The 26,032-nt window shown below is 39.6% G+C and overlaps 1 protein-coding gene and 1 long non-coding RNA gene across 6 annotated transcripts in view; one reads left to right on the plus strand and one right to left on the minus strand.

Annotated features, from left to right (window-relative positions):
- Positions 1 to 26,032, plus strand: part of TMEM132C (transmembrane protein 132C) — a 205,531-nt gene that overhangs the window by 91,159 nt on the left and 88,340 nt on the right. For 4 of the 5 annotated variants that reach the window (XR_014573649.1, XM_083804468.1, XM_083804465.1 and 1 more), the window contains exon 3: positions 23,879 to 24,025. The exons of the other annotated variant lie outside the window; for it this stretch is intronic. Coding sequence is in view for 3 of the 4 variants with exons in the window: in XM_083804468.1 (XP_083660594.1) it covers positions 23,879 to 24,025 (147 nt within the window). In the remaining variant the exon portion in view is untranslated. The remainder of the gene's footprint in view (positions 1 to 23,878; positions 24,026 to 26,032) is intronic. 5 annotated transcript variants of the gene reach the window in all.
- On the minus strand, positions 142 to 23,872 carry LOC310883695. Its single transcript, XR_014573665.1, has 2 exons — positions 19,192 to 23,872; positions 142 to 18,807 (listed from the first exon to the last, which is right to left on the minus strand). It is a non-coding gene; the product is annotated as an uncharacterized lncRNA (long non-coding RNA).

Genomic DNA, 26,032 nt, shown 5'->3' on the forward strand with positions numbered 1-26,032 from the left:
GATGCCTGAGGTAGGAACTCTTCTGCAGTGAACATCACCTAGGGTCTCGGGTTTCCAACAGGGAGGCTTATATCAAAGTCATGTTGTTTTGAGTCTTTTCGTTGTTGTTGTTGTTGTTGTTTTGAAGCACTTTGCAAAAGTGAATGTTAATAAGTTTATTAACAGATTGTAAACAGGAAAATGTCAATCACAAATAAAAGTATAATCAGAGGATAGCTACAATCAGAAAATGAGTTGCCCTGGATGGGACCAGCTAAATCTTCATTTGAGAATGTCTGTGTATTGAGAGATGATGGGCACTTCAACAGGAGAATATTATTTCCCTAGATAATATTGTCCCGAGGATGGAATTTTTCCTTTTGTTATTAAAGGGTATCATCTTGGGAATTCTGACACAGGCTATGAAGTTTACTAGTAAACAGCTCACAGTTCAAACTCCTTTACCACTGACCCCAATGCTTAATAAATAAAATCTTTTCCTGTTATTAGACACCAAACTTTCTTCATGAATGTAATGTTACAGTTTAGTTAGTGGAATGCAGAAGGATTGACAGGATATTTTTAAGGACTTACTTTAAGTAAATCCAGGCTTTCAAGGAAAAAGTTCTAATCGTGGTTTGTTTTTTAGATGCTTTTTAAAAGACACCAAAAAACCCATGCTACATTTACAGGCGTGTAGCCGTTTGTGCTAATGCTTGCCTCAAAGACTCGAAATGACAAGAGTGTAACAAGCTCAGCACCATTAGCTCTTTTCTGATTTCATACATTTCTTATTAAAGCATGGAACTCTCAGTGAGAGAAGAAAGGCTCAGTATAGAAGCTGAGCAGATTTCTTATTGTTCTGAGAGGTGAACTGGTAACAAAAGTCAGCACAAGGACTATTGATTATGCTATAATGCCCTGTTGATATGAAACATAAAAGAAGAATCCCAAACCACTGAATTTCTGATTCTCTCAAAAGTAACCGGTGGATCTTGTGCCTTGCAAAATTCCCCTGGTGCTCCAAAGGCTACCACAATCAACTCTGTCCATTGATTGCAGTGAGTTTTCAGTAATGCCTTTACACCTGGGCAAAGTGGGTGTGAAATGAACTGTGATCAGGAGAATAGCATTTTATATCAACTTAGGCATTTTGAAATACGTAGGAATGACTACTACTTCTGTAGTGCAAGATCACGTTTGCGGGTTATTGTTTTTTTTCAAGTATTGTAATGCTATAGCAGTAAAGTCGGGGGGAAATCCTCCTCCTACTGCCTTCTCATTTTGAATTTCAGACACTTTCCTCCCCTTTTATAGCAGCAGTATATCATATTTACAACATCTAGCATTTCAAGGTTAGATGGCAAAATGTTGAGTCAAAAAAAAATTGCCTTCCCAGGGATACTCAAATATTTCAGCTCATGTTTGGAAGACAGTGCTGATGTGCTACTGGTTGATTTCATTTCAGAAATGGACAACAAAATGATTCATCTAGACAGAGTCAAAAAGCTGATCTCAACCTCAGTGCTCACTTTTCAAACAGTCTATGATCAGATGTCTTGTGTGTTGGTAAGGCATTTATCTATATACAGTGCTACTTCTGGAGGTTTTCAAGTTTTCAGACCCATATGGCACAGTATTTCATATGAATGTCAGCAGGCTGAGTCCTCATCAGGATTTCATATATACGTGTCACCAAGTTTTTCTGATTCAGCTCCATCGCTGTGTCTTCATACTTCCTGTAGGAATTAAAGTCAGACCAGGAATTATCAGTGACTTTTGCAAATAATTCTGTCTCCTTCTTACTTTTTGAATGTGGTGTAATGGCTGATGGCTACTACATTTCTATACTGTATTTTTTTAATACTTCTTGTCAATAGAGTTTTAAGGTACCTATAAAAATTCAACGATCTCAGTATCTTTTCTCTGGTTTTGTGTGTTTCTGATTTTAAGCAGTTCAGGCTAAAAGCTGACATTTCCAGCACACAAAAGGCTCTTTGCAGCAAAAAAAAATTGTAGGCTTTTGTCTCCCTTTGAAGCCCCCTGGGATACTGGTCCAAAGATATCCAGGGCTTAGTCCTTCACACAGGAATTCAGGTTCCCAGGATAATGATAAGATGAAGCCAGGGAATTCGGGCTGCATCCCAAGAGTTAACTGCATAGACGTGACCATGTCAGCAGCTTGCGCTGCTGGAGAGACAAAGGTTTCCTTGGTGAGTCTGCATCTGCATCATTTTTATATTCATGCTGCTTATTCCTTAAGCTGGCAATGGTGCCTACACGTAACACCACTGTAGATCATTCTTGGTCCCTGCTCACTAGTCAGCAAAGGATGTTGTCAAAGTCTCACCAAAAATATGTGCACACCTTGACACCTAATTTGCAGCACTGGCCATTTTGCAGAGAGCAACTGTCTTGCTTCACCATCATTTGTGGCTTGGCCGAAGAGTGTAATTGTAGTTTATGCTACTCTTTATGACCTGACTTTGATTTAAGCTGTTATAATTTACAGGTTTGCTCCATTTCTTTGAATCATTGATGACAAGGCTTGGTGACTGTAATTATCTTTTTGACTTTAACATTTTCTAGCAGTAATTTCAGAAAATTCAAAGGAGGTATAAACAAGCAAACGTGACAACTGTGTTATTGCAAATAAACACACTGTAAAAGACCCATTGTATGTTTTATGCCTATCCCATAATATTTACTAGTACTTTTTGAATACAAATAGACTTGCTGGTTTCTGCTAATATATATTTATTCACATATTGGAGTAAGGCATTTATCAGATAAAGGCATAGACAACCTGGACTGATTCTGTTATGATTAAAACAAAATGAGGCTAAATGATGCATTGTTAATAACAGAGGAAAAACTCTGATGTAATTGAATAGACTAAGCAGGTATTCAGAGGGAGATTAGTACTTTCAAGGGAAAAATAATATATTAAATCTCCTGAAGCTAGGAATTATTCTATATATAAACTGTAAAAGAAAAAAAAAGTCTGTAAAACTACTTTTCAGGTGATAATAGTTTCCAAGAATATAGCATAATTCAGATGAGACTGGATATCTTTGCAAACAGTGATTATAATTTTCAATTTTTTGCCAGACAACATTATAGTGACTTTCATTTAAACATTACATTTATTCTTTCAAGCCTTAGCAGGGCACTTATGTGGTATTTAAATTGTGTTCATGCCTGTTTTACTTGGAGGGTACACCAATGTATTAAAACGCTAAAAGGCTTGGTTGTGTGGTGAGTAAACAGCAGAGGAAGGACTAGACTGCGTCATTCATAGTCCCCTACTCCGACTACCAAATGTATAGCTTTTCTGAGCTGTTTTATCAAAGATAAGCACCCTTGAACTATAAACATGCTAAGCTATGTTTTCATTGCAGTACTCAGACCTATTTATATGAACGTTCTAGCTTTCTTGCACAAAGCTCTGAAAATGTCATGGATCAAGACGGTAGGCATCTTCTAGCACCCAGCCAAAGATGTCAGTCTATGGCTTATTTTTTAGTGTTTAATTCTTGAATTTTAAAGGGATTAAAGGCACTTTTCTTTTTTAAAATGCTTTATGTAAAAATAAATATCATATTTTGTTAGCAAGAAAGGTTTCTCTCTAAATTTACATTATCAGTTCTGCAACCAACACAAGCTCGTTAGTATCCTATTTTCCTGCAAAGCTGCACTGAAGAGTGCTTTAAATTATCCCATCTTATGAATGGTTTCCCTTTTTTATCAGTTGGAAAACCTTTACAAGCCTCATAAGAGTCCTTGAAGCAGTTACCTTTGAACAATTACACCAGATTGTTATAAATTTTCCATATTGTTTTTATTGCCTCTCTGAAGTGATCTGGGATTTTATATCCCTACTTTTTCATAGGGTCTGGTTCTCCTGGCAGATGCATGCTTACATCTCCCAGGAACTCTAATGAGAGGCAGGCATTTGTCTGGTTTGGAGACAAGACCTCCTTATGCTTATATTGAATTTATTCTTTTTTTCTTTTGAAATAGTCTTTAAGGTTGAAGAAGAGAACTAGGACAGCCTCATTCCATTCCTAGCTGTCCTTTTCCTTTGCAATATAATCACATCCTTTCTTGACATCTTCAGTGAATTACAAATTAGTAAGCGTAGTTTGTACTTGCATTTTGAATCCTGAAAGAATATCTGCTAACACTCTATGAATCAGAAATAATGACAAGAAACCGATACTCCAGTTAGGGGATTAGAAGTACATTTCATCTCTGCTAGCTGGGGGTGGAAGGCTGCTGTTTTTACAGGTTTCAGTATTACTACTTTCTTTGCTATTCTGCTCACACACAGGCATTGAGCAGCCATCTAGGAGATTTTAATTGTATTAAAGGAGCTCATTCCATATTGTTTTTCGTGCATTCCAGGTACGCAGCTATTCAGTGTGTGCAGATTTTACATCATGCATGCACTCAGATGTGGCTGTATCGGATTTAGGATGTACTGCACAGATAATTCGTGTGCATATAGCAAATCCAAGGTGTTCTGGACTTTTCAGTGTTGGCAGGTAAGGACATAGGAAACAGGAGTTCAATTTACAGCTCTCCAACAGGCTTGGGCAAGTTAGACAAAGCAGTTCATCTCTGGGCATGGTGCAGTACTACTTGTCTTTCGAACTTGTCACCTTGACTTGCGGGTACAAATTCCTCCTCCTACCAGTTTGTCTAGTGTTTTGGTTATGACTGGAGCCTCTGAGCACATATTACTATGGAACAAAAACCCCACCTATGAAACCTGGAAACAAGACTGTGATGGAGCTGATACATACAGAAATCATATGGTTGTACCGCAGACAGCCCGCAGTAGAGCTCCGTTTGATACACAGGTCCCATGAGACCTGGTTCTTTGGTTTAACCCTAGTTATCTCTCTCCTAAGTGCTTCTGATATTATAGCTGTTGCAAGAAATCTAATTAGCTAATGCTTGTACACTGTGTTCAGATCCTTAGATAAAAGTCAGCCTACGTGCACGCATGAAGTGCCAAAAAATATAGTCAGTAAGCTTGCTTGCGCAGCAGGGTAACTTGAGATTAACATGGCCTGTGATGATGGGGTGACTTCCAGTTTTCTTTTCTATGTCTTTGCTAATTAAAAGGAGTAAATAGCTGCTAATTAATGTGGGCTGATCATTTTTTCTCTTCTAAATACCTTTGTTTAGGTGATCTGGGTCACTAAGACTGTCAGGAACTGCTTCTAAGTTAGCGCTATCTAAAGGATAGTAAGTAGTAAGCCCAGCGCTATGCGAGGTTGGCTTTGAGTATCAACTCAAAAAAACAAGCAGAAAAATCCCTTATAATAATGAAAAGGTAGGGAAAATGCATCACTTGGCTTTCGCTTTTGTGCATCTGAGTTCACATCCTGTCTCAGCACAAAAGCAAACAACGTTTTGCTGCTCAGCGCTGCAGAGCTCACACATTCCCTGTGGTTGCAACTGTCTGCTCCGGAGATTTGACACAGCCCTTGTTGAGAAGCTTGTTTGTTCAGTTGTAATACTCCTATTAATGCAAAAATTCATTAAGAAACTAGGTGGAAAATGCAAAGCTTCTGTGCTACTTAAATCCACTAATCCTATTTTGACGACTTAGATGGTGAATAGGCTTCAGGCTGTTGGTCTGCAAGGGAGTGAAATTCAATCCAGGTGAATGAAGGAGACAAGGCTTATTTTAGTGCATTCTGTACCATCCATTAAGCTTATTTGATCCTGAAATCGGGAGCAGAAAAGCTTGCACAACGGGTAAAGGCTTTTTGGAAATGCAACATCATCCAACTATGTTTACAAAATATTTGACTTTGACAAGCTAAAAAAAAATTGGATCTCCACCTTACAAAAGTTGCTGTAGACGTCATGAAGACTGACAGTTTCACAAATTGAATAATTTGGAGAACAAGAGAGAAAATGACCATGTCACTATCAATTGTAATCAAAAAGAATTAAAAAGAAAAAAAAAAAAAAGAAATATTTCTTCCTGATAGAGATATCAGCTCAACTTTCACTGTTTGTCTGGGATTGCATGGTTGATTTGGAAAATGCCTCAGACCTGGAATCCTTTATCTGTCTACATGGCTGTGGAGCATGATGAAGAGAAGCTCTAAGCTTTACCAGTAGTGCCTCATCCAGGCATTTCATATCTGAAGTGGAATGGTCTTGCATTAACTGTCATTTATTTGCTCTTTGACTTTTACTTGGATAGTCCAATAAACAGTTGGTATTTGCTGTTGTGAGGGAATGGACTCCCAACTCAAACACACAAACCAGTCACTGATAACATTAGATTTTGTGGTGTACAAGGCAGCATGTGAAAACAAATCAGGTGTTACACATTCTAGTCCTTTATTTCCCATGTAGTCAGTGTATGACCTTGGTGAGACATTCAGCCCTTCTGAGCTGCCTGCCCTCTGCAAAAGAGCGCAGTGTGGCTTGGATCATAAACAAAAATGCTTTTCATGCCTGTAATTGCTACACCTTTGATAAGCATCTATAAATAATATTAATATGGACCATATTTGAAGTAGAACACTAGGAATGAAAAGTCAGCATCAGCACCAAGGATTCCACATACTCTATCCCCTCTACTTTTTATTTATATGCATCAGATTTATCAAGCACCTTCAGGTAAGACAGAGAGAAATGCTGAAGCGCACAAATGCCTCTTAATATGCCCTTCAGTTCTCTGCTTGCATTGCTGCGTCCTGCTGAATAGAAAAAATGAGATGTCTATGGACATTTTATGTGCTATATGCTCTTGATTTTTCTTTGTTCGGTGCTATTTATCCAATCACAAAGCATTTTATGAGAATATGTCAGTCTTACACCAGGGTAATGGACATTCTATTACTCTCTCTCTGCAGACAGCATTGAAAACATGAAGTGTAAAATCAGATTCATTACCTAAAGTCTCAGAAGAGAGCAAGATGTTAATTGCAACTTGGCTTGTTAAACTTTGTTGTTCATTGTCCCCTCTATTTAGTTAATTATAATTCTGCTTCATATTCGGAACAACTGCATGTGTCATGTAACAGTGATACTTATTCATGGAATCTGGAGTTTATGCACATCATTTTTGTGCTGCCAAAACATTTTCAGAATAGATTTTTATTCTTAATAGTTCATAAGGCATGTTTGCTGATATTAACTATTCTGTGTAAGGTGCCACATACACAAAGGGTTTAAACGCAACTTCTGGTGCTTAGTACATGAGAATCATCAAATCAATTCTATGCTAGATTATTACCTGAGGAATCTGATGCAGACAGTGAAAAGAAGGCAAAACAAAACAACAACAACAAAAAACAAAACAAAACAAAGCAAAAAAAAACCAAACACTTTTCTGTAACTAGAGTCAGAAGTTTTGAAATCCTGAGTAGTGAAACCTCCATTCCAACTTTTTTGTTCGTTAGTTTATTTAAGTTGTTCTGTTACAGGTTATGCGTCAGGTGTTAGGTAGTGGATGGGTTCTACTGGTGCTAGATGGGACTTGCTTTCTTAACCATCATAAATGACATTTGGTATAGCTGGTGTTTCACCATGCAACCCATCGTCTTCTCCTGGGGAATGAACAGTACCAGACCCCTGTCCTTTTTGCTTACCTTGTAGCAGAGGGTTTTTGTGACTCTAGCCCTGGCTGTCTGCTCAGCACATTTTTATGCAGGCTTTCAAACCCTGAAAACAGGCCAGATGTATCAATACAACACTGTACCAAGAAATAAGTTGCTGTCCTGAGTGGTAGGGCAAATCTAATTTCAGATAAACTGAAATTCTTACATAACTCAGGCACTGTTGTGGCCTGTGATACCATGCTTTGAGTTGCACTGTGTGCAGAGCTTGCCTGTGTACTGCTAGCCCAGCTTGTTTGTAAATTAGGAACCCACCGTTAAAAATTTGGCTCAGCTCAATGCATACAAAAGATGCTCTGAGCTTCTTTCCTTGCTTGCTCTTCAGGTCATGGTTACTACGCTATCTCATTGAGCCAAAACTTGTATTATTGGCTAACTGTCATTGAAGAAATAACTCCACTTAAGTTTGTTTCGTATTGTAACTGTTTTGCAATGAAAAGCAAGACTGACAAGGTATACATTTGAATTCTTCTTAATTTTTGTGGCAGGAAAAAAGAGGAACTATCTCTAGGGGCCGCAGATCGCTGCATGTAATTGAAGAGGTGAAATAAGAGATGCTGATGTGTTGTGCAGTTTAAAGTGGTTTGAGGTACCAGCCTGTTTGTTGCAAAACATTCCTGTTCGGTAGCATTTCAGAGACTCCTGGTTTGCTCCCTCCTTCGGTTTTCAGTCAGTGGCTCTGTAGGTAGGAAAGAGGAAAGCACAGTCCTTTGGAGCTGGTGACACTGAATTGATTTTTGGGTGCCTCTATTTTAGGCCACCCCCTGTGAAACACTTTACAGCAACATGTGCACTCATGCCATGATTTCAGTTTTATTAGAAAAACAGCAATACCAGATGAAAATCTCTCGCCCAAGGCATATTCCATATGTTACTTCTCAGTGCTTTATTTTCAGGCCTGAGAGAGACAAATGCACTTATTCCATTAATAAAGCCTGTGACTTAAAGTGCAGTTCTACCCTGGAAAAAATAGAAATGTGGAGTTCTAAGTTCATTTTCCATCAATAGCTTCTCCATTAAATTTGTTCAGATTACAAATGAAAAGGTGGTGTTATTTTTCAAACTGTGTGCCTGTAGGCCTCAGCTTTGCCCGTGAAAGCAGCCTTTTCATTCTCATATGGAAATCACAATGAAGAGGGCAGAGATCAGCGCCTGTGCTCCATTCTACCTCTTCAAGGTGACTTCTTATTTTTGTAAGGTTCCCATTATTTACTGCTATGAAGCCCCATTTAATGTGTATGTAGGGGGCAATAAAAATTTTAATAATTAGAATATATATGAATATACTAAGGGAATAAAAATACTGCTTCCCTGCTTTTCTCCCCTCAGTAAATTCCATTTGCAAGTTTTAATAAAATTGTGTAAGTACAACGATTTTGTTCTTTAAGTACCCCTCTCCGTAATGATTTCATAACCTCTGAGTTTTCAACTCTCTGCATTATCACTAGAAAATAAATCTCCCCTACCATTCACACGATGGATTTATTGCCTTTGTGAACCTCACATTACCCTTGGTATTACTGCGGCTCTGCTAGCAGTCCTTGTCCTTACCAGAAGCTTTAGACAAATGTCATTAGCCGATAGAGGATCCGGCATGCACTGTGGAAAATGCATTCATCCTGGGGCCTTAAGCTTTGTGAATAGAAGAGGTATAAATAAAAAATAAAAAAAAATAGGTCATTGGTCTTCCAAATGCCACTCTTGCAAACAGAGGCTGGGAAATTCCAGCCAGAAAGGCTTCACAAAAAGGTAAAAATAAGCATCTGTTTTCAAAGAAGTTCCGAAGTACTGAAAAGTTTTCGTGTATCAATGTGGAAAGTTGTCTTTTCTGGGGGAAAGAAGGAGTAGAAGGTGGTGGTAGGGGTGGTAGTTTTCTTTCTGAGTCACTTGCAGCAAAATCTTTTTGAAAAACACCAGTATAATAGGATTAAGAGGGCAAAGATTCTTAAAAATTAGTAAAATTGGATTCAGAGAGCAGGTTGATAGTGAAAGACAGAATTAGATGGTGGCTAAAAGCATTCTTTAGCAGCTCTATTTCAGCTGGCTGATAAAGAAGCTGATCCTGTAGTCCTCATTCAGGCAGAATTCGTTTGGGTCAGTGCAAAGCTTACTGATACATGGACTGCAGGATCAGGCCTGTACCAGGCAGCATTTTGAATTATGGATAAACACACTCCCCAGACAATGCAGAAGGTGCAAAGCTTTGCAGGAACAAAGAAAAGAGGCACTGATTTACCTGGAGGAGGAAGGGCCCTGCTCTCAGTCTCTCCTGGTGACCTTGGCTCTCAGGAGGGCTGGTGAAGTTGGGTCTGGCACAGGTGACCCAGACACTTTGCTTATGTCTGTCACCGACGTGTCCTGAATACCTGCATGTCTGGTTTCGTGGAGTAGATGTTTCTCATCAGATGCACAACTCCATATCAGATATCTCAGGGTTACCTCTTTATCTCAGGTCTATCTAGTTACCTCTAGGGAGGGTGTCCAAAACCTGACTTAGGTACTTAATCCAGCATTCATTTCGAGAGATTTTTCTGAGACTTTCCACTACTACTTTTCTGTAAGAATAATTAAACATTTGAAATAGTTTGTCTCATCTTCTTTTGCTATTTTTAATATGCTGAAAAGATGGCCTTAAAATGTCAGAAATAAAAGGGGAAATGGCCTACTGGCATATGAAATAAAATGAAGTCACAACCAAATGATCCTGTGGCATATTGCTGTGGATACTTCAGTTTACATTAGATCAATATTAATTTATTGCAAGGCTGGCACACTCTTTGGATATTTATTAACTGTTTGATTGCTTGGAAGCTGGTAGCTTTGCTCCATATAATGAAAATGCTTACATTTAGTCAGCCTAGTGGTTCTCCATGCTGCAAATTAGTAACCCCTTTCCCTTCCGATGACAGAAGCAGCAGGGCTATGAGGTTGTGATAAGTTTTCATCTCCGTGTGCAAACAGGTAATACTCAGACCTTAAATAATTTACTTGAAATAAAATCCTGGCTCTTGCAGCAATTTGCAGTGTGAATTTACCCCATCTTTTTCTTTTTACAAACCATTGGGGGGTATAAGCCCTCTAATCATGTCTTGGTACAACAGCATAACAGGGCTTCCAGCTACTATCTTGAGGCTGCTTTTTCTGCTCATAGTAATAATAGTACAGTCCCATCTCTGGTGTCAGTTGGGTTGCCTTTACATCTGTCTGTTTGCTGGAAGCATCGGCATACTGACATGGCTGCATTTGTGTTAAACTCGCCACTGTGAGCTTTAAAGCAGAATATATACTGGGTGTATAAGAGGTAGCTTGGATCTTGAAGTATTCTAGTTGTGTTTACGTGATGTTTTCTGATGTAGTAGACAATGCTGAGAGCTAATAACATTTCCAGCTGGATGTACAGAGGGCCACATGGACTGGAGCAGGGGATTAGAAGACCTACTGGTAGATTAAGCAAACATACTGAAATTTTAGGGGTCTTTAGGTACTAAAGGCCTCATTTGATTATCATCCACAGCAAGGGAAAATCAGAACTGGCTCTGAATTACGTTGGCTTGATAGTATCTGATAACCTTTAAAGTCAGTATCTGAAGTCAGACCTATCCCCTTTAAAGTTGGTAACGTGAGCTGTGCCAGACCTAAAGGACAGGAGATTGAGAACATCAGGGTCTTGCTGGACTAAGTATTTGTGGAATTTTGTAGAAGGATCTGAGGGACTTGGTAATTTCTCTCTCCCATGGGATACTGAGTGTGAATGTGTCTGCTGCTCACAGAAGAAAAGAAAAAAAAAAGAAAAAGCATAATTGCATGATTGGCTGATGAAATCAAAGTGGAATAGCTGGCAGCCTTCTTACTATCCTCCCTGTGTTTTTCTGTCATTAACATGCTAGCTTTGCCACCTCCGATCAGGGAAAGATAAATCCTTCCTTTTGTAAGGAGCAGAAACACTTTCCCTCAGTACACAGAATAATGGCCTCTTCTGTATATTATTCATATTCTTCTTTTTGTACTTGTCATTTCTCTATATCCTTGGTTGTTGTATACTCCATAATTCTTAGTGGTTTTATCTAAGGCCTTTCAAATAAGGAAGTGAATGGCTTAGGAGATGGGTAGAGGTTTGCCAAGGCTCTAAATTGACTGACATATGTCATGTGCAGGTCTGGTACCACTACCCTCGGTGGCTGCTGAGCAACCTCATCAGCTTTCCGGTGCGCAGGGCCAGTGCCGTAACATCCCTCATAATGACAGGCTTGTCATTACCATAACACAAAGCCTGTAGACTAGATTTTTCTCACTGATTTCTAGAAGTACTCTGCAGAATAGGACAGAAATGGAGCAGAGGATTGCTGCAAGCCCATACTGGTTTTCTGTGGACCAAAAAATACAATGTGCAGCAGCTTTGTCAGTCCTAAGCATCTGAAAGTTATGAATCAGGTGCCCCCAAACTGGAGGGAAGTGGAAGGAAGATGTATAATGCTATATATTAGTGCTCTTTTTGTTCAGTAACTACTGTTTGAGCCATTATAATGCACTTGTGACATTTCCAAGCTTTTCTCCACAACCTGAGATGGCTTTAACAGAAATTGCATAGGAGGTTGGAGGGCATGAACTGAGGTTCTGTAGCAGCCCTTGAAATCTGATTGCAGGGGGATGCTCCATGTGTGCATTCACGTATGTATGCACGTGCTTGGTTACCAAACATTTCATTTATTTTTGGATGTTATTAGTCTGATACAGACAGTGTTGGGGGTAGCTGCTTCAGCATTTTTGGAAAGCACATCCTTTGTTGCTGCTGAAGCTTGTGCAACTCTAAATCAGGTGCTTGTGTTCTGCCCTGTCATATGCTATTTAGGTCTAGTGCTTTTCTGCTGCATCAAACTGAAACAAAATGATTTTCATCCCTGCAGTTAGTAGCTGGCTGCAGTTGTATTAATTGAAATGACTTTTGGGGAGAGTTGTGGAGGGGAAAAAGACTCCCCAGGAGATAAGAAAGGAAACATGATTTATGCTGATTTGTAATCCTTACAAAGAAAAGGAATAAACACAGTAAGTGTTAGAAATATACTAGTCTATTTCATCTTGTGGGTGGCTTTTTTCTTTTTTTAAGTGTATCATGACCTTAATATCTGCATCCAGGAGCAAGCTGTTGCCTCTGGCTCTCACCGAAAGCTGGTTTTCTTTTGATACATCCCAGAATCTTCCCACTGATTTCTGCAATATGTCAAAGGAGCTCAGCAGTTTGTTGACCTCTCAAGACTTCTCTCTGTTCATTTTGGCCTCAAGAGTTCACAGTTGTCCTCAAGTGCAGGTTCAGCCTCCAAAAAAAAAAAAAAAAGTCTATAAAAGGTCTTGCTGAAATGGCTGATGGTAGCCCAAGGGAACTGTTGCCCTTGGGCACGTCCAACAATGGTTGTTGAGATAATATTGATGACCTAAGTGAGCCTGGAAAATCAAAGGTGTAAAACCTGATCCTGTAACTGTACAGCAATAAACAAAAGGCCCGTGGTTTCTAATGTACAGACATCTGCCTGCTCACTCCTAACCTGTCCCCACAAAAAAGCTTCTCCGTCTTTTGAAAGGGGCAAACAGTGCCTTGTTGAAAAAAGTGTCAAGTCATGCTTTTATTTTGATTGCAGTGTTTATTTCATCTCTAACTTCCTAGTGAGTTTCTATAGGAAACCCTTTTCTTTGATAGTCTGTAATTAGTATTAAAGATGACAGCCCTCTGTGGTCAGATAGGAGAGAGTTGGCTGAGATGTTCTGCAACAGTAATTGCTGTTACAGTTAGGTATGAGCCAGGAATAAGGCAAACCAAACACATACAAAAGGGAAATGGAAAGCAACTTTCAAGCGAGTTGCTGCCTGAACTCTTGTTCCTAATCCTTCATTGTAACAGTCCTGCAGCTGGGCAGGCTCATTTCTGTCATAGTCAATATTTATTCCTAGTTTTCTGTAACAGGAATTGGACACCACTTACCGAATGTACAAAGAATTTAAGGGGCTCCTTTTGTTGGGATAGATTAGTCAATGCTATTCAGATCTAGACAAGTCAGCCCAAAGTCAGAGAGCGTGTCCCTAAAAGGAGCAAGTCTTCAGATGGGAGAACAGGCATGATCATGAGGTAGAGACATGAAGAGAGCTTCTCTGCTAAGGAATTGTGTAAAAGTTGAGGGAAATATTTACTTAACAAATACTTTTGGACACCAGAAGTTCGCAGTCTAAGAGGACCCCTCGCTAACTGTGTGAATACTGTCTGGCAGCCTCAGTGAATGGGCCCCAGGTCCATGCTTATTGAAAATGACTGTATGTTTCTTTTGAAGAATAAAATGATACCTCTGCACTGTGATGTGACCCATCTGCAAACTAAATCCAAAGAAATAAGGAGCTGAAGCTGTAGGGCTGGATTCAGGGTTACCTGTCAGTGCAGCTGAAGAAGAGCAGGGATGGGCAGGCTGGAAGTTACCTGTAACAGGGTGGTGACTGGGCTGGTTAGACAAATCTCTGAATGAAAGAAGAAGGTGAAAATAAATGAGAGGAATAAAAACAGAGTGTTACAAGAGGATGTGCAGAGGTATACAAAGCTGAGAGAAAACAAATACAAAGGGACTGATAATGGAAAGGAAAAGACAGCAGAGAGAAATAAGAAGTAACTGTATACGAAGTACCGTGTGTGTTTGTACGTATAGACAAGTGTATACACGCACTTACAAGGTAAAACCCACCATGTTTTGAAGTGTTCCTTTATGATAAGAAAAATGTGTCTGTCACTCAGTAACTCTGAAAAAAAAAAAATAGAACTGTGGATTTATGTTACAAAACAAGTTGCAGGAGGATGGGGGTGGTTTTCTACCTAACTCGAACTCCCTGAGACGCATCCCACCAGTAATTTATAAAAAGTTATTAAATTTATTGTTTTCTCGCTTCTGATCTACGTGAGTTTCCATCGCATGCCCTTCCCACTGGCTGTGGCCAGCCAGCTGGTGGCCCCGTGGAAACCCATGTGTGCTGCACGCATCTGGCCCAAGGCCTTTGAGGTCAGCAGCAGTGCTTGGGCTTACTTCTGTAAGTATTTGTGCTGATCTCAAGGGCTTCAGGTCTGCACCTAAATACACAAACTACCAGCAATTGCCTCAGGGCACAAGGATCTCTGCTATTACTGGGTAAACTTAAAGCATGAAAGAACCCAATTTGGAGGCTGCAGTACTGTAGATCACTGGCAGCTTTTACCAGGTTAAGACTCAATTTAAACATAAAGCTAGCAGTTCTGTCTGCTGTATTCCCCTAGACCATCTTTGTAGTATTTCTATCGTACTGTCAGCATGCAGATTAGAATACAAGGTGTGCAAGAACAGCAGCGGTGTTAACGTGACTTAAAGTGACTATATGCAAGTCTGAGGATCACGATGAGGAAAGCAAGTATTAGAGTACAAGGGATAAAAAGGAAACCTGTTGCCATAATTCTCAGTTTAATCTGCACTTATCTTTCTTAGAAATATTTCTGCTTTGTCAATGGCAGTTCTGGCACTCATCTGTGCCAGAAGGTTGCCCCTGGCTGGTTGGAGCTTCTCGGTACTTCAAAGAGGCAGGGAGGAGGCAGGACTAAACGGATGGCAGCACAAGTTATGATAGCACCCGCGGAGTCAGCAACTCCCTGCTGTGTGGGACATCAAGGGAGTTATCTTGCCCAGAATAACGGTAAAATGCTCCATCCCTGAGTCCACTGATTAGAGTAGAAAAGATAGACCGATTAGAGTACAGAGTACTGCATCTTGGGGATGAACCACCTGCTAATCAGTCCCTTCTTTTATTGCTTGTATGAATACATACTATAACACCTAACATTTGAAACAAGTATTTGCCTGAATGACTCCTCTCTTTCATGATGTTTTAAGGATACCTGCCCCTTCCTCTTCCTAGCAGTTGATCTCAGATATTATATTTCTCTAAGGGAAAAGGAAACACAACCTTCATGGCTGATGGCAAAATTGTGTCCGTAACAGCTGCTGAAGGGGGAGTGTGGATGGGATTAAAAACACAAAGGGATTGCAGAGGAAGATTACTTTAAAAAGTCACTTGGGGTCTAAGTAATAATCCTAATAACTACTGCAAACATTAAATATTTTCCTCAGCACTGCTGTTGCTCTGGCAGCTGGGGGAATGTCACAAATATGCTGCTTAAAGATCTTTTTGTAGTCATAGAATCTGCATGGAGCAGCAAATAAAATCTCAATGCATTTATTTATCCAAAAATTGTCTCTGGATTTATAAACTAGATCTGTGAAGGTGATGAGCTTGTATTTAGCACGTGCAGCTGAATCTGCACTCTGGATTCACCATGAGAATTTTTTGTTTACTAACACCCATCTTTCTCTCTGCAAGCATGTTTTGGTGTGAGACAGCTGCTTATTCCAACTTGCTTTTCAACAGACAGCAGAGCATAGTTTCCAATGGTTGCTCACATAAGGCGTAATACCTCATTATAAATGAATGTGCACCTTTAGTGGACTTCACAGGGAGTTTACCTAGATGTGGGTTATGCATAACTTTCTTCAGTTCCTTGCAGGGCCATGAGATGGATCTTTGACTTGTACCCATTGGTTATTTTGAGTTTCAGATCATAAAGGAGCCTTTCTACTCATGTACTCTTTAAAGAAATTGAAAGGGTGAATAAATCATAAGAAATCTGCAAATTCAGCCTGTCCTCTCTTCGGTTAAGGTTAAGTATCTGAAATGCTTACCATAGGGGAGTACAATGGTATTGTAACACTGCTGCAAACACCTCCCAGGCACTATAGGACTTCAGTTGTCTCAGTAAGAGCTTCCCTTGAGTTTCTTATGAGCCCAGATTTCCTGCTAATTCCACGAGGTAACATGAAAAGGGTTATAAAAAAAGAGGTTGAAGAGAGCAGTCTTGTGATCCTGTGTTTTTGTGCTTCCACATGTCCCCATCTGTTGATTAATAGTTATATTATTTTGTAAACTCCGAGGTGAGGAAGATCTTCCTGCTCCGTATTTGGATAGTGCTTATCACAACAGGATCTCCATCCTTCATAATGGGAAGGGATTTTTATGTTTTGGGATGCCCATATCAAGCATTGCAAAAATATTAAGGATTACAAAAGCAAGCATGGGGTTCTTCTTGTTGAAAACAGTTTTTCTTCTGTTTTCCCTCTTCCATATTTCTTAATAGAGGTGGTGATTCCCAGTTCCAGAGGACTAGGAGCTGAGGCTTTAAAAAAAAAAACAAAACATAACAGCTATGTCCAAAGAAATTCTTGAAGCTATGGACTGGGGAGTTAAGCAATGGAGGATGTACGCTGAACTGGAGTTATCTGGTGCATGACTTTTTTTTTTTCTTCTACTTTGGGCCGTCTTGTTTAGTATCTTGTTACTGCTCTGATAATTTGAGCTCAATGACAGTGGTTTTACCACCTAGGTGGCTCCACAATGCAGTTATCCAAGGCAGAGAGCAAATATAGCTTATAGTAGCCATGAAGTCCCTTAGGTTTAGAGCTCATATGAGCTGCCTCAAGTTTAAATACTCTTCTCGACCAGTGGATTTGAGAATAACTTGGTAATAACTAGGTTGAAATGTGGCTGTTTCTCTGAAAACAGGATGAACTGGAGTATGCAAGTTAAACACAGTAGCAGCCCTGTGACAGCTCCTGTGAACATTAGGAGCTTACAGTGTTTATCTTTGCTGGAGGCAGAATATTAACAGGTTGTAAATTCAGATTGAGTTTCCTTTCAGCTTGGAAGACAGATCCAGATTCTCTGTGTTGTGTAGTTCCCTCTTGCTTTTATTTATGTATATGTATTTTCCTCCTGTCTTTCCTCTAATCCCTTAACTAGTGCTATTAACATTCAGAGCTGCAGAAAGCAGTTTTGCCATGTGATATATTACAGGGTTAAATGACTAGCTCTTAGACTTCAGTAGTGTTATCCAAGCTTCACAGATAACATCTCTTTTTCCTTTTCTTTTTACATAAACAATGAAGTACCTGAGATCTAAAGAGGACTGGGAATGATAATGAAGAGTTAACCATAGAAATTGACCCAAACCAAAGAACTCTGTGACTGGAAAATCCCCAAACCCATTTAATTTCTTCTTAGGAAAAAAATAAAATAAAATACAGCTGACAGCATCCACCTCGTGCCTTGCAGCTGAGCTCTTCAAAGCTTCCTAAGGGATTTGAAGCACCTATTCCATTGAAATAAAAGACAGCTGATTTTCCTAGTGTCTCAGGGAATTTCAGTTATGTAAGAAGCACTATGAAAGAACAGCCCCTGAGCGATTTTGAATCCCAGGATTCCTCACTGGAAGTGGAAGGAATTTATATAATTTTGATGGACAGCGAAGTCCCCAAAATATGCAATTTTGGGGGAGCTGAATTTAGTGCAATTCAACTGACAGAGGAAGTTTCAGAAATACTGCAATATGCCTCTGCTGCTTACAGAATTAAACCTGTATTCAAGAAGCTTAGGCATTCTGGTTTAGAGGTTCTTAAGGATTTGATTACTGTATTTTCATAGTAAAATATTTATTTATTTTTTGTATTGACATGGCATTTTTTTCAAAGTTGTTTCAAATAGACCAACATTCTAAAAAGTGAAAAGAAAATGGGAAGAAGCCAGAAATGAGGGCTAAATACCTACATTTTCAGGGACATTTACTTTTTTTTTTTTTAAACATTTCCTGAAGGACTTTTCTGGATACTACGTGAAAAAGAAAGTGCCTGAAGGAAAACAGATGCTCTGAGGATCAAGATTTTCCATTATAGTAATGATCAGCCCATACTGTAAATCTAGAAATCAAAGAAAACAAAATTCTTGCATGGATGGCCCTTCATACTAGCCTATTTAATGGGAACCAAGTCTGAAATACTGCTGTTAGCAGCAATGTATTACCTAATAAATTTTGTACCTAAATTCCCCAGATGAGATGGGGCTCTCTTTTGCTGCTTACCTGTGCATTTGGCTTGTAAATGAAAACCTCTGTAGCAAAGGGGTGGCCATGTGAAGCACAGGTGGAAATCCGCTTGCTGGGGTAGGACGGAGGCAAACAGGGCTCCTGAGGCTTGTGTAGAGTCATGCAGGAAGCCTGGAGCTGACATCTGATCCCCACTATTCCCCGAGCAGAGCCATAGCCGCTTAATCACACCCACTCTGTCCATGTACTCTGCAAATCAAAGAAGCATATTTGAAAGGTCGACACGGCTAACCAGGCCGCAGTCTTATGTTCTGCTTGTGGCTTCTCAACTAAGACCAGCAACAAGGCCTCTAATGGATATTATTTTGCAAGGCAGATGGCTGTCCAGTTCATTCAGAGCTGTGGTGAGATCTATCAACTCATTTCACATAGATGAAAGGAAAAAGACTTGCTTAATAAAACAAATCTTGCTTAATTGCAGTGGTTAGTCTCCTGCCTGGTTTTATGGGTTCCTGCAGCTGGCTTTAATCTCCTGATTTATGTTGGGAACAAAGAAAGAAAGGAGTGAAGTTAAATCATGGCAGGAAGAAGTTGAAAATTTTTTGGCAAAACCCAGAAAGGTTAGGGACTTACTGTAAGGCGCAGCCCAGAAACAGGCCACCAGGAGAGGGTCCCTGGGTCTCAGGAGGTAGGGTAAAATCATTTCTTACAGTGTGACCTTTAGAGTCAGTAATGTCAAAGGTTTCTCCTAGTCTGGGCAGCTAAGGGAGGAGTAGCAGAGCTGCAAGAAACATTGAAGCTCCAGAGAGGACTGACCAAAAGGGGTCAGTATTTGTTAAGTTGAAACACCAGTTTGGCAAATACAAATAGATGGGGATTTACCTGTGGAAGTACAGTGGGTTTAGCGCCAGCATTCCCTCACCCCGCATAGTGTGGCCTGTGCTCAGCACGCGAGACCTGAGGCCTACCTCACAGATGAGCTGGTCCCTCCACTTAGACTGAACTTGCATCTGTCTTTAATAGTTACGTTTTGAATACTTCCTAAAGAAAGGTCTTCCAGCACAGCATCTTGGGCAACAGATGTGAGCTGAAGAGACTGTACAACTCAGTGGTCACTGATCTGAAACCGGCCTGCGCTCAAAGTACAGCATCCTGGGAATAGCATGGCATTTATGAGGAGCATAATGCAGAAGATGCAGAGCTAAGTATAACCCTCTGAAAAGAGACAGTCTAACAGGACCAGAAAGTTAGTGACTGGAAAACTATTCCAGGTATTATGGAGCCTATAGGAATTTACTATTGATTTAGCTTTTTATTCTACAGGGGAGCCTTGTCTACCCCAGCTGCTCTGCAAAATTTGTTGGGAGTGCAGCCTGCCAGTACTGCTAACCCAATGTAAGAGTCAGCTGCTGCTGCTGAGGGTTCAGTCCTGCTCCCCCCTTTCCTGACTTACTGGTGAGCTAAGGGGGTAGTGTTAATATGTGGAGGAGGATTTAGCTTCCCGGATGGCTCACTGCAAGATCTGATCAACAGGCTGTGCCCTGGCTGTACCAGGGAAGTGCGAAAGCGTGAAGCAAGGACTCTTCCTTATTTCTCTGAAGTGACAGAGGTGATGTTCTCTAGGATTAGCGAACATCAGCAAAATCACAGAGCACATGAAGAAATGTGTGCAGTACTCAGCAGTCTGTCCTGTCTAGGCCCTGCTGCAGGTGGTAGAACCCTCCCATGGCTATAAGCACTTAAGCGAGATTAAAATTTAAATAGGGAATTATAATTTGAGCTCCTGCAGTTGTAAGTCACATCTTCAGCTCTGGCTGTTGCTGATTCAATTGCTTTTCAGTTACTGTCTTTATCAGCTGTATAGTATTATGTCTAAACACTGCTGAGGTTTCTTGTAATTTGAGGACAGTGAAATGGAATGGCAAGATTTTCATCTGCAGCTCTGATCAGCCCGTATTAATTAGAAGTGTCATTTCTAAGTTTGACACATTAGGAAGGTAAGGTGCTAAATGAAAATCCTTGTGTACAACTAAAAGCTTCAATTGGAAACAATATTTGCTTGGAAATTGCAAACTTACACAAATGCATTCGGTGTGAGATTGTGTCAGTAAATATTTTTACTGGGTCTGGATGACAGTTATGTAATGATATGTAGGTGAGCTGCTGGAGACTTTTTCAGTAATGTCTTTAAGATGCAGCTTGCTCAGCGTGCCAAGTGAAATGTTTTAATTTTCCCTTTGAGGGAATTAAAGAGAGAAATCTGTTACCCAGTTATTTTGAGACAAAGTCGAGGAAGAGATTTCCCGTGCTGTGAGTTAATAACCTTAGAATTTGAAGCAAGAAGCCCCATTCTGGCTACCATGTGTTCATAAAGCCTCAAAATCTCATTCAGATGGAGTCTTCTGTGTAGAATGGGATTGAAGCTGACCTCTGGTATTCTGTTCTGTTCCTAATGATGGTCTTTCTTTCATCTTTCCATTGCAAGGTCTGCTTTCGTCAAAAGATCAAAAACTGTGCTTAACTTTTCATCAAACTCAACTAAATGAGCTGCCCTTGAAGTTTTGTGCATATGTAGGTGGCTTGCTTAGCAGGGTATGTGTTTAGATCCAGAGGAAGTGGAGGGTGATTTTTGTTACTGGTCAGCAGACCTGGAGCCTTTCTTTAGTTTATCCTACTGCCATGGAGAGCACATAGCCACAGTGACAGAGGACATTTACTGACACCCACAGAAAATGCCATAATTAGATAGAAAAAAGTTGGGGTGGGACATTTTGACTCCACTTGGGTGGAAGTCCAAAGTGACAACTTCTGGTTGTGCTGGTGGATACTTCCAGGCTGTAGAGATGTGCAAAACCACCTTTCTGTGAGCATAAGCAGCCACGGCAGATGGGAGAATTTTGCAGTATGAGTGGGTGGGGAAGCATGCACTGAGGGAACCTGGAGTACTTCAGCTGTTTGTCACCTCCGTTTATTGTCGCTGTGCCTGCTTCCCTTAAGTAAACATGCTTAATGTATATATACTGCATAGATTAGGTGGGTAAATACAGGAGACTGTCAAGCAATTTGGCCTTCAGGTCCTCTATCTCAAGGTTTATTGAGGTACTATAAGTTACAAATTTTTATATACAAAGTTGGCACTATTGATTTTTAAAAATTAATATTTAATCACAGGCATACAACAAGGTCAATGGATTTTTGTTAAGGAATTAAATAGACTTTTCCTTGCTAGCACTCAAACACTAAGTAAATAAAAAATTAAGTGAAAACATTTGTAGCATATGGGTACAGACTGCATTTAAAAATGCATGGGGCTCAGTACTGTCTGATTTAATTCTGATTCATCCATTGACCTTGTTATATAAAACTCAATGCCCTTTTTAGAGAGAGAGTTGCAAATTGTGCTTCTGCATATTTATTTAGGAAGTTCAATCTTCTGGGTGTTCATACCCTAATTCCAGTGCTAAGTGCAATCACAACATTGATTTTTCTCGCTAAACATAACCTACTTTACCCTGGGATGGATTTTATTTTTTTTTTTCAATGGGCTTTATATAATGGTATATGTGAAAACCACTCAACTTAATGCCCCATATTGTAGTTAATTAACAAAATGGCATTGTAGCCATGGTCTTTCATCCTCTGGCAGTGTATTTTACTGCTAACCTTGACCACACAAAATGTCCATCCTAATTAACAGGAGACCAGGTATCGAATATGTCAAGCTACATGATGGAAACGGCAATTTACAGCTGCTGAGGAAGTTGTAATTCTGTTGAAAATCCAAACATGAGGAACTTCATTTTGACTGACATTATGCCATTTCAAAGTCCATCTCAAAGAGCAGCTGAACAAAGTATTTAAATGATCAGGTTTTACTTCTCCCCAGTAGCTAAATAACAGTATCGTAAAATATGTCCAAATGTCTCCTAAAATACATGCTACCAAAAGCATGCAGGTGGATTTTTATGGATTTCAAGATTGGTAGTAGTGTTTTCTTATTAATGAAATGTTTATTTATTTATTGTTCATTTATTTGAACTGTATGCTGGAAAATTTAATGGGGCTTAAGGCTTTAATGAAACTTCAGTAGCAGATTTGATTCTCCCCTTACTTTTTCTTGGTTTTATTTCTGGGTAATTCAACTGAAGGCATTAGGGGTACATCAAGTTTGTGCTAGTTTTACTGGAACAAGACTGTAATTTGTGAAGCTCCATTGTGTTTCTTGTTGCAAATGAGAGAATTAAGTGCTTTGCTTTTATACAAAGAAAAAAAAAATGTTTTCTTTTTCAGTGACTTATATTACTTGTTTTTGTCTCAGTGTTAAAAATCTTCAGGAAAACAATTACACTTGCTCAAATTATTCATGGCTACATTTTTAAAGTGTTTTAATGTCTAAAGATATGCATATGCATTTTTTGCATCAGTCCTCTGGGCTGGTGGAATTTTGTGCCTCTGTCTTTTTGAAGAGAGAGACTGTATAAGTACCTGAACTGCTTATTCTTAATGTTTTGTAATAGAACTGGAGGTCAGAAGTTGTATGTTCTGCACCTAAATAGCATCTTTGCTGGGAGTTCTTCATACAAATGCTCCTTAATTAAGCAAATACTCATTAATTAACCCTCCATGCAGTTATTGCTGATGATACTAGCATCACTGGATAAATACAGTTAACTTTTTACTGGGCATAACAAGTAACAGTGGCAGAAATTTGCATCCTGGAAGAATATCACTGAATTAAAAAGCCTTGTATTAGCCAATGGCTGCATTCTCTCCAGACTGGAGATTCCAAACAGAAACAGAAATTTCCTTGGGAATCTGTCACCAAGAAGGCAGAAGAGCAACCTGTCCACTAATAGCTAGAAGAATACTATATATATAGGTGGATTATTTAAAATTCTCAAGTGAAATATTCATCTGTGCAATGATCAAGCACAAGCTTGTCTTGATACAGATGAACAGAACCTTATGAAGTCTTCTCTGTTGGGACAAATTTATCTTTGAAAGAAATTGTTACCAGAATAAAGAAATAAACGTTGAGTGCAGATTGTCCTACAAGTTTAGTCTTGGTCATACCCCCAGCCTACTGTTGGCAGAACATATAAAGGCACACAGGAATTTGATTCTGTCCAAAAAAAAAAAAAGTAATAGGTGGCCTTAGATCTGCACTCATTATATCAGTCTACATTTATTTATGGATTAGAAACGTCTTTAATACTTAGCTTAATTTTGATACATTGAGATTTCCATGCCTGAGCTATATTAGGAAGATCACAGTCCTGAATGACTCCTATAAACTTTTTACAACTGCTGTTTCCAACAGGGCAAAGGTGAAGAAAGGTGTAAATATTCTCAGTGCAAAGACAAGTGATCCCCAGCAATGGGACGTGAAACAAGAAGTGGGGAATGGTGGAAAGCATTCGACCGCAACAGTTATTTGTCAGAGGATAGCACCAAGTTCAAGGAACAGGTATGAAACCTCATCTTCTCGGCACATTAAACTCATTTATATCCATGATACCATTCATTGGTTGAAAGACTTAGGGCTCACATTACCAGTACTCATAGCTATTAAAATTGTAGCCTGGAAATCTGGAGACACTTATGTTAACTATGGTACCATCTGCTGATCTATAACAGGACATCTCAGTTTCCAGGTAATGAAATTAATCAGTTTAAATGAGAGAAAAAAATAGGCCTAAGGTTGGGAGAGGGGATCATTTTGGCATGGATATAAATATCCTTAATTTTAAAGGTTTTTACTGAACGTAATTTTTTGGCTAGATAGTTTTGACCTTGTTTCTCTGAACATATCACAGCCTCCATGGTTGGCTCACCAAGCAAGTAATGAATTCTTCCAGGATGAGCCACTGTAACTTTCAGGCATTGGTACAGGATAATTTAAAGCTTTCAGTATTTAGTGTCCTGTGTGTAATATGGCAGAATCCCCGTTTGCAAATCATTTCTTCTTCCAGAACTAGAGTTTCCTTTGCTAGGCCATGCACTGGTAACTGTCAGAGGCAGCCACACACTCCAGGAAGCACCAGTATGAGCTGGCCTGCCAGTGCCTGCTTTCCTGTTTGATGTTTGTACTGAGAGTTAGTCTAGCTGTTCCACAGCCATAGAAGTGGTGCTTTTTCAGGAACTCTGATTGTCTTCCACATCATGCAGTGAATTCGTACACTGTTGGTTTCAGTGGAAATCATTTGGCTCATGCTGGGTGTCATCTTTTGAAGTCTAACAACACTGTTGTTCATTAGTCCACGCAGAGCATTTCCATTGTACAGATCTGAGCAATGTTTCCCAAGCGCTATGCTTATCAGCCTCAAACCTGGGCTCATTGAAGAGTATCATAAACCCTTCAGTGGATTCTGTGTTGGCTTTTGCTTTCGCATGCAGTGGATCTGTACTATCTTCAGGCACAGAAAACATGAGCAGGTTTTAACACTTATATTCTGTGCCCAGTTTGAGTGCCTGGGAAAATTAGACTTCCATAAAGTGTGGAAATTTCTCTTGTCAAGAGCAGCTCATTCATTCATTGTATTTACACTTAGTATCATTGCAGCTAGTGAGATTTTTAGTGGAGATTGGGGGGGGTGAGGGCGGGGGTGGTGTGGAGTGAGGAAAGGAAAAATAACTCATTTAAGTCTGCCAGAAGTAAGGAAAAAAAAAAAGTTTGAAAGGGAAAACATGGCTATAGAACAGCATGTGATTCTGAACGTATTTACAACTGCAGAACTATAATACTCAGGTTATCAAATCCCAAATTAAGTCTTCTTAATCCAATTTGCATAAAGTCTAATTAACCTATAAAAATATTTTTAGCGCTGATTATGCAAATAAAAGTCAATGTTTTAATTAACGCCTCTCTCTACTTGTGTATGTAAATAGTCCCTGTCTTCTGAAAGCATGACAAGCCTAGGTTTGAATGAAATGTTAATATACGAGGATGAGCTTGATGGAGAAACTTAGGGGTGTGTGTACTGAGATCCCAGTGGGAAAGCACACGATGTAGCAGGCATTACAATTACTGAGCATCACTTGGAGCCCCCTGTGCAGAGTACAAATATTCTATTAAACTGATTTAATTTGGTCAAGAATTGCAAGCCCCTAATGGGATCTTTCTGTGCTGCCGCCAGCGTTTTCAGAGTGGTTTAGCAGTGTAGTGCATCTGGGCAATGTGCAGTTCTGTAGCAAGGTCAGCGTACATGTGAGCTACCACTCTGGAGCTCCAGCATCAACACAGACTAATTTTCTCCTGCAGTAAACTCAGTGATTTCACAGATACGTTGGTTAATTTAAGCAGGGAGTGTTATTTTCCATGGCCTTCACCAAAGAGCTTCTGAAAAGTAAGTAAACATTTATACTTCTTGAGTGCTTTATGAACACTCACACAGCCTGTTGTGAGGATGATAGTATGTTCCTTTTCTTTGCGTGACCAGCTATTTCTATCACAGCTCAGAGAATGAGCTAGCAG

The sequence above is a fragment of the Anser anser genome (genome assembly GCF_964211835.1).
Source record: "Anser anser genome assembly, chromosome: 18".
NCBI lineage: Eukaryota > Metazoa > Chordata > Aves > Anseriformes > Anatidae > Anser > Anser anser.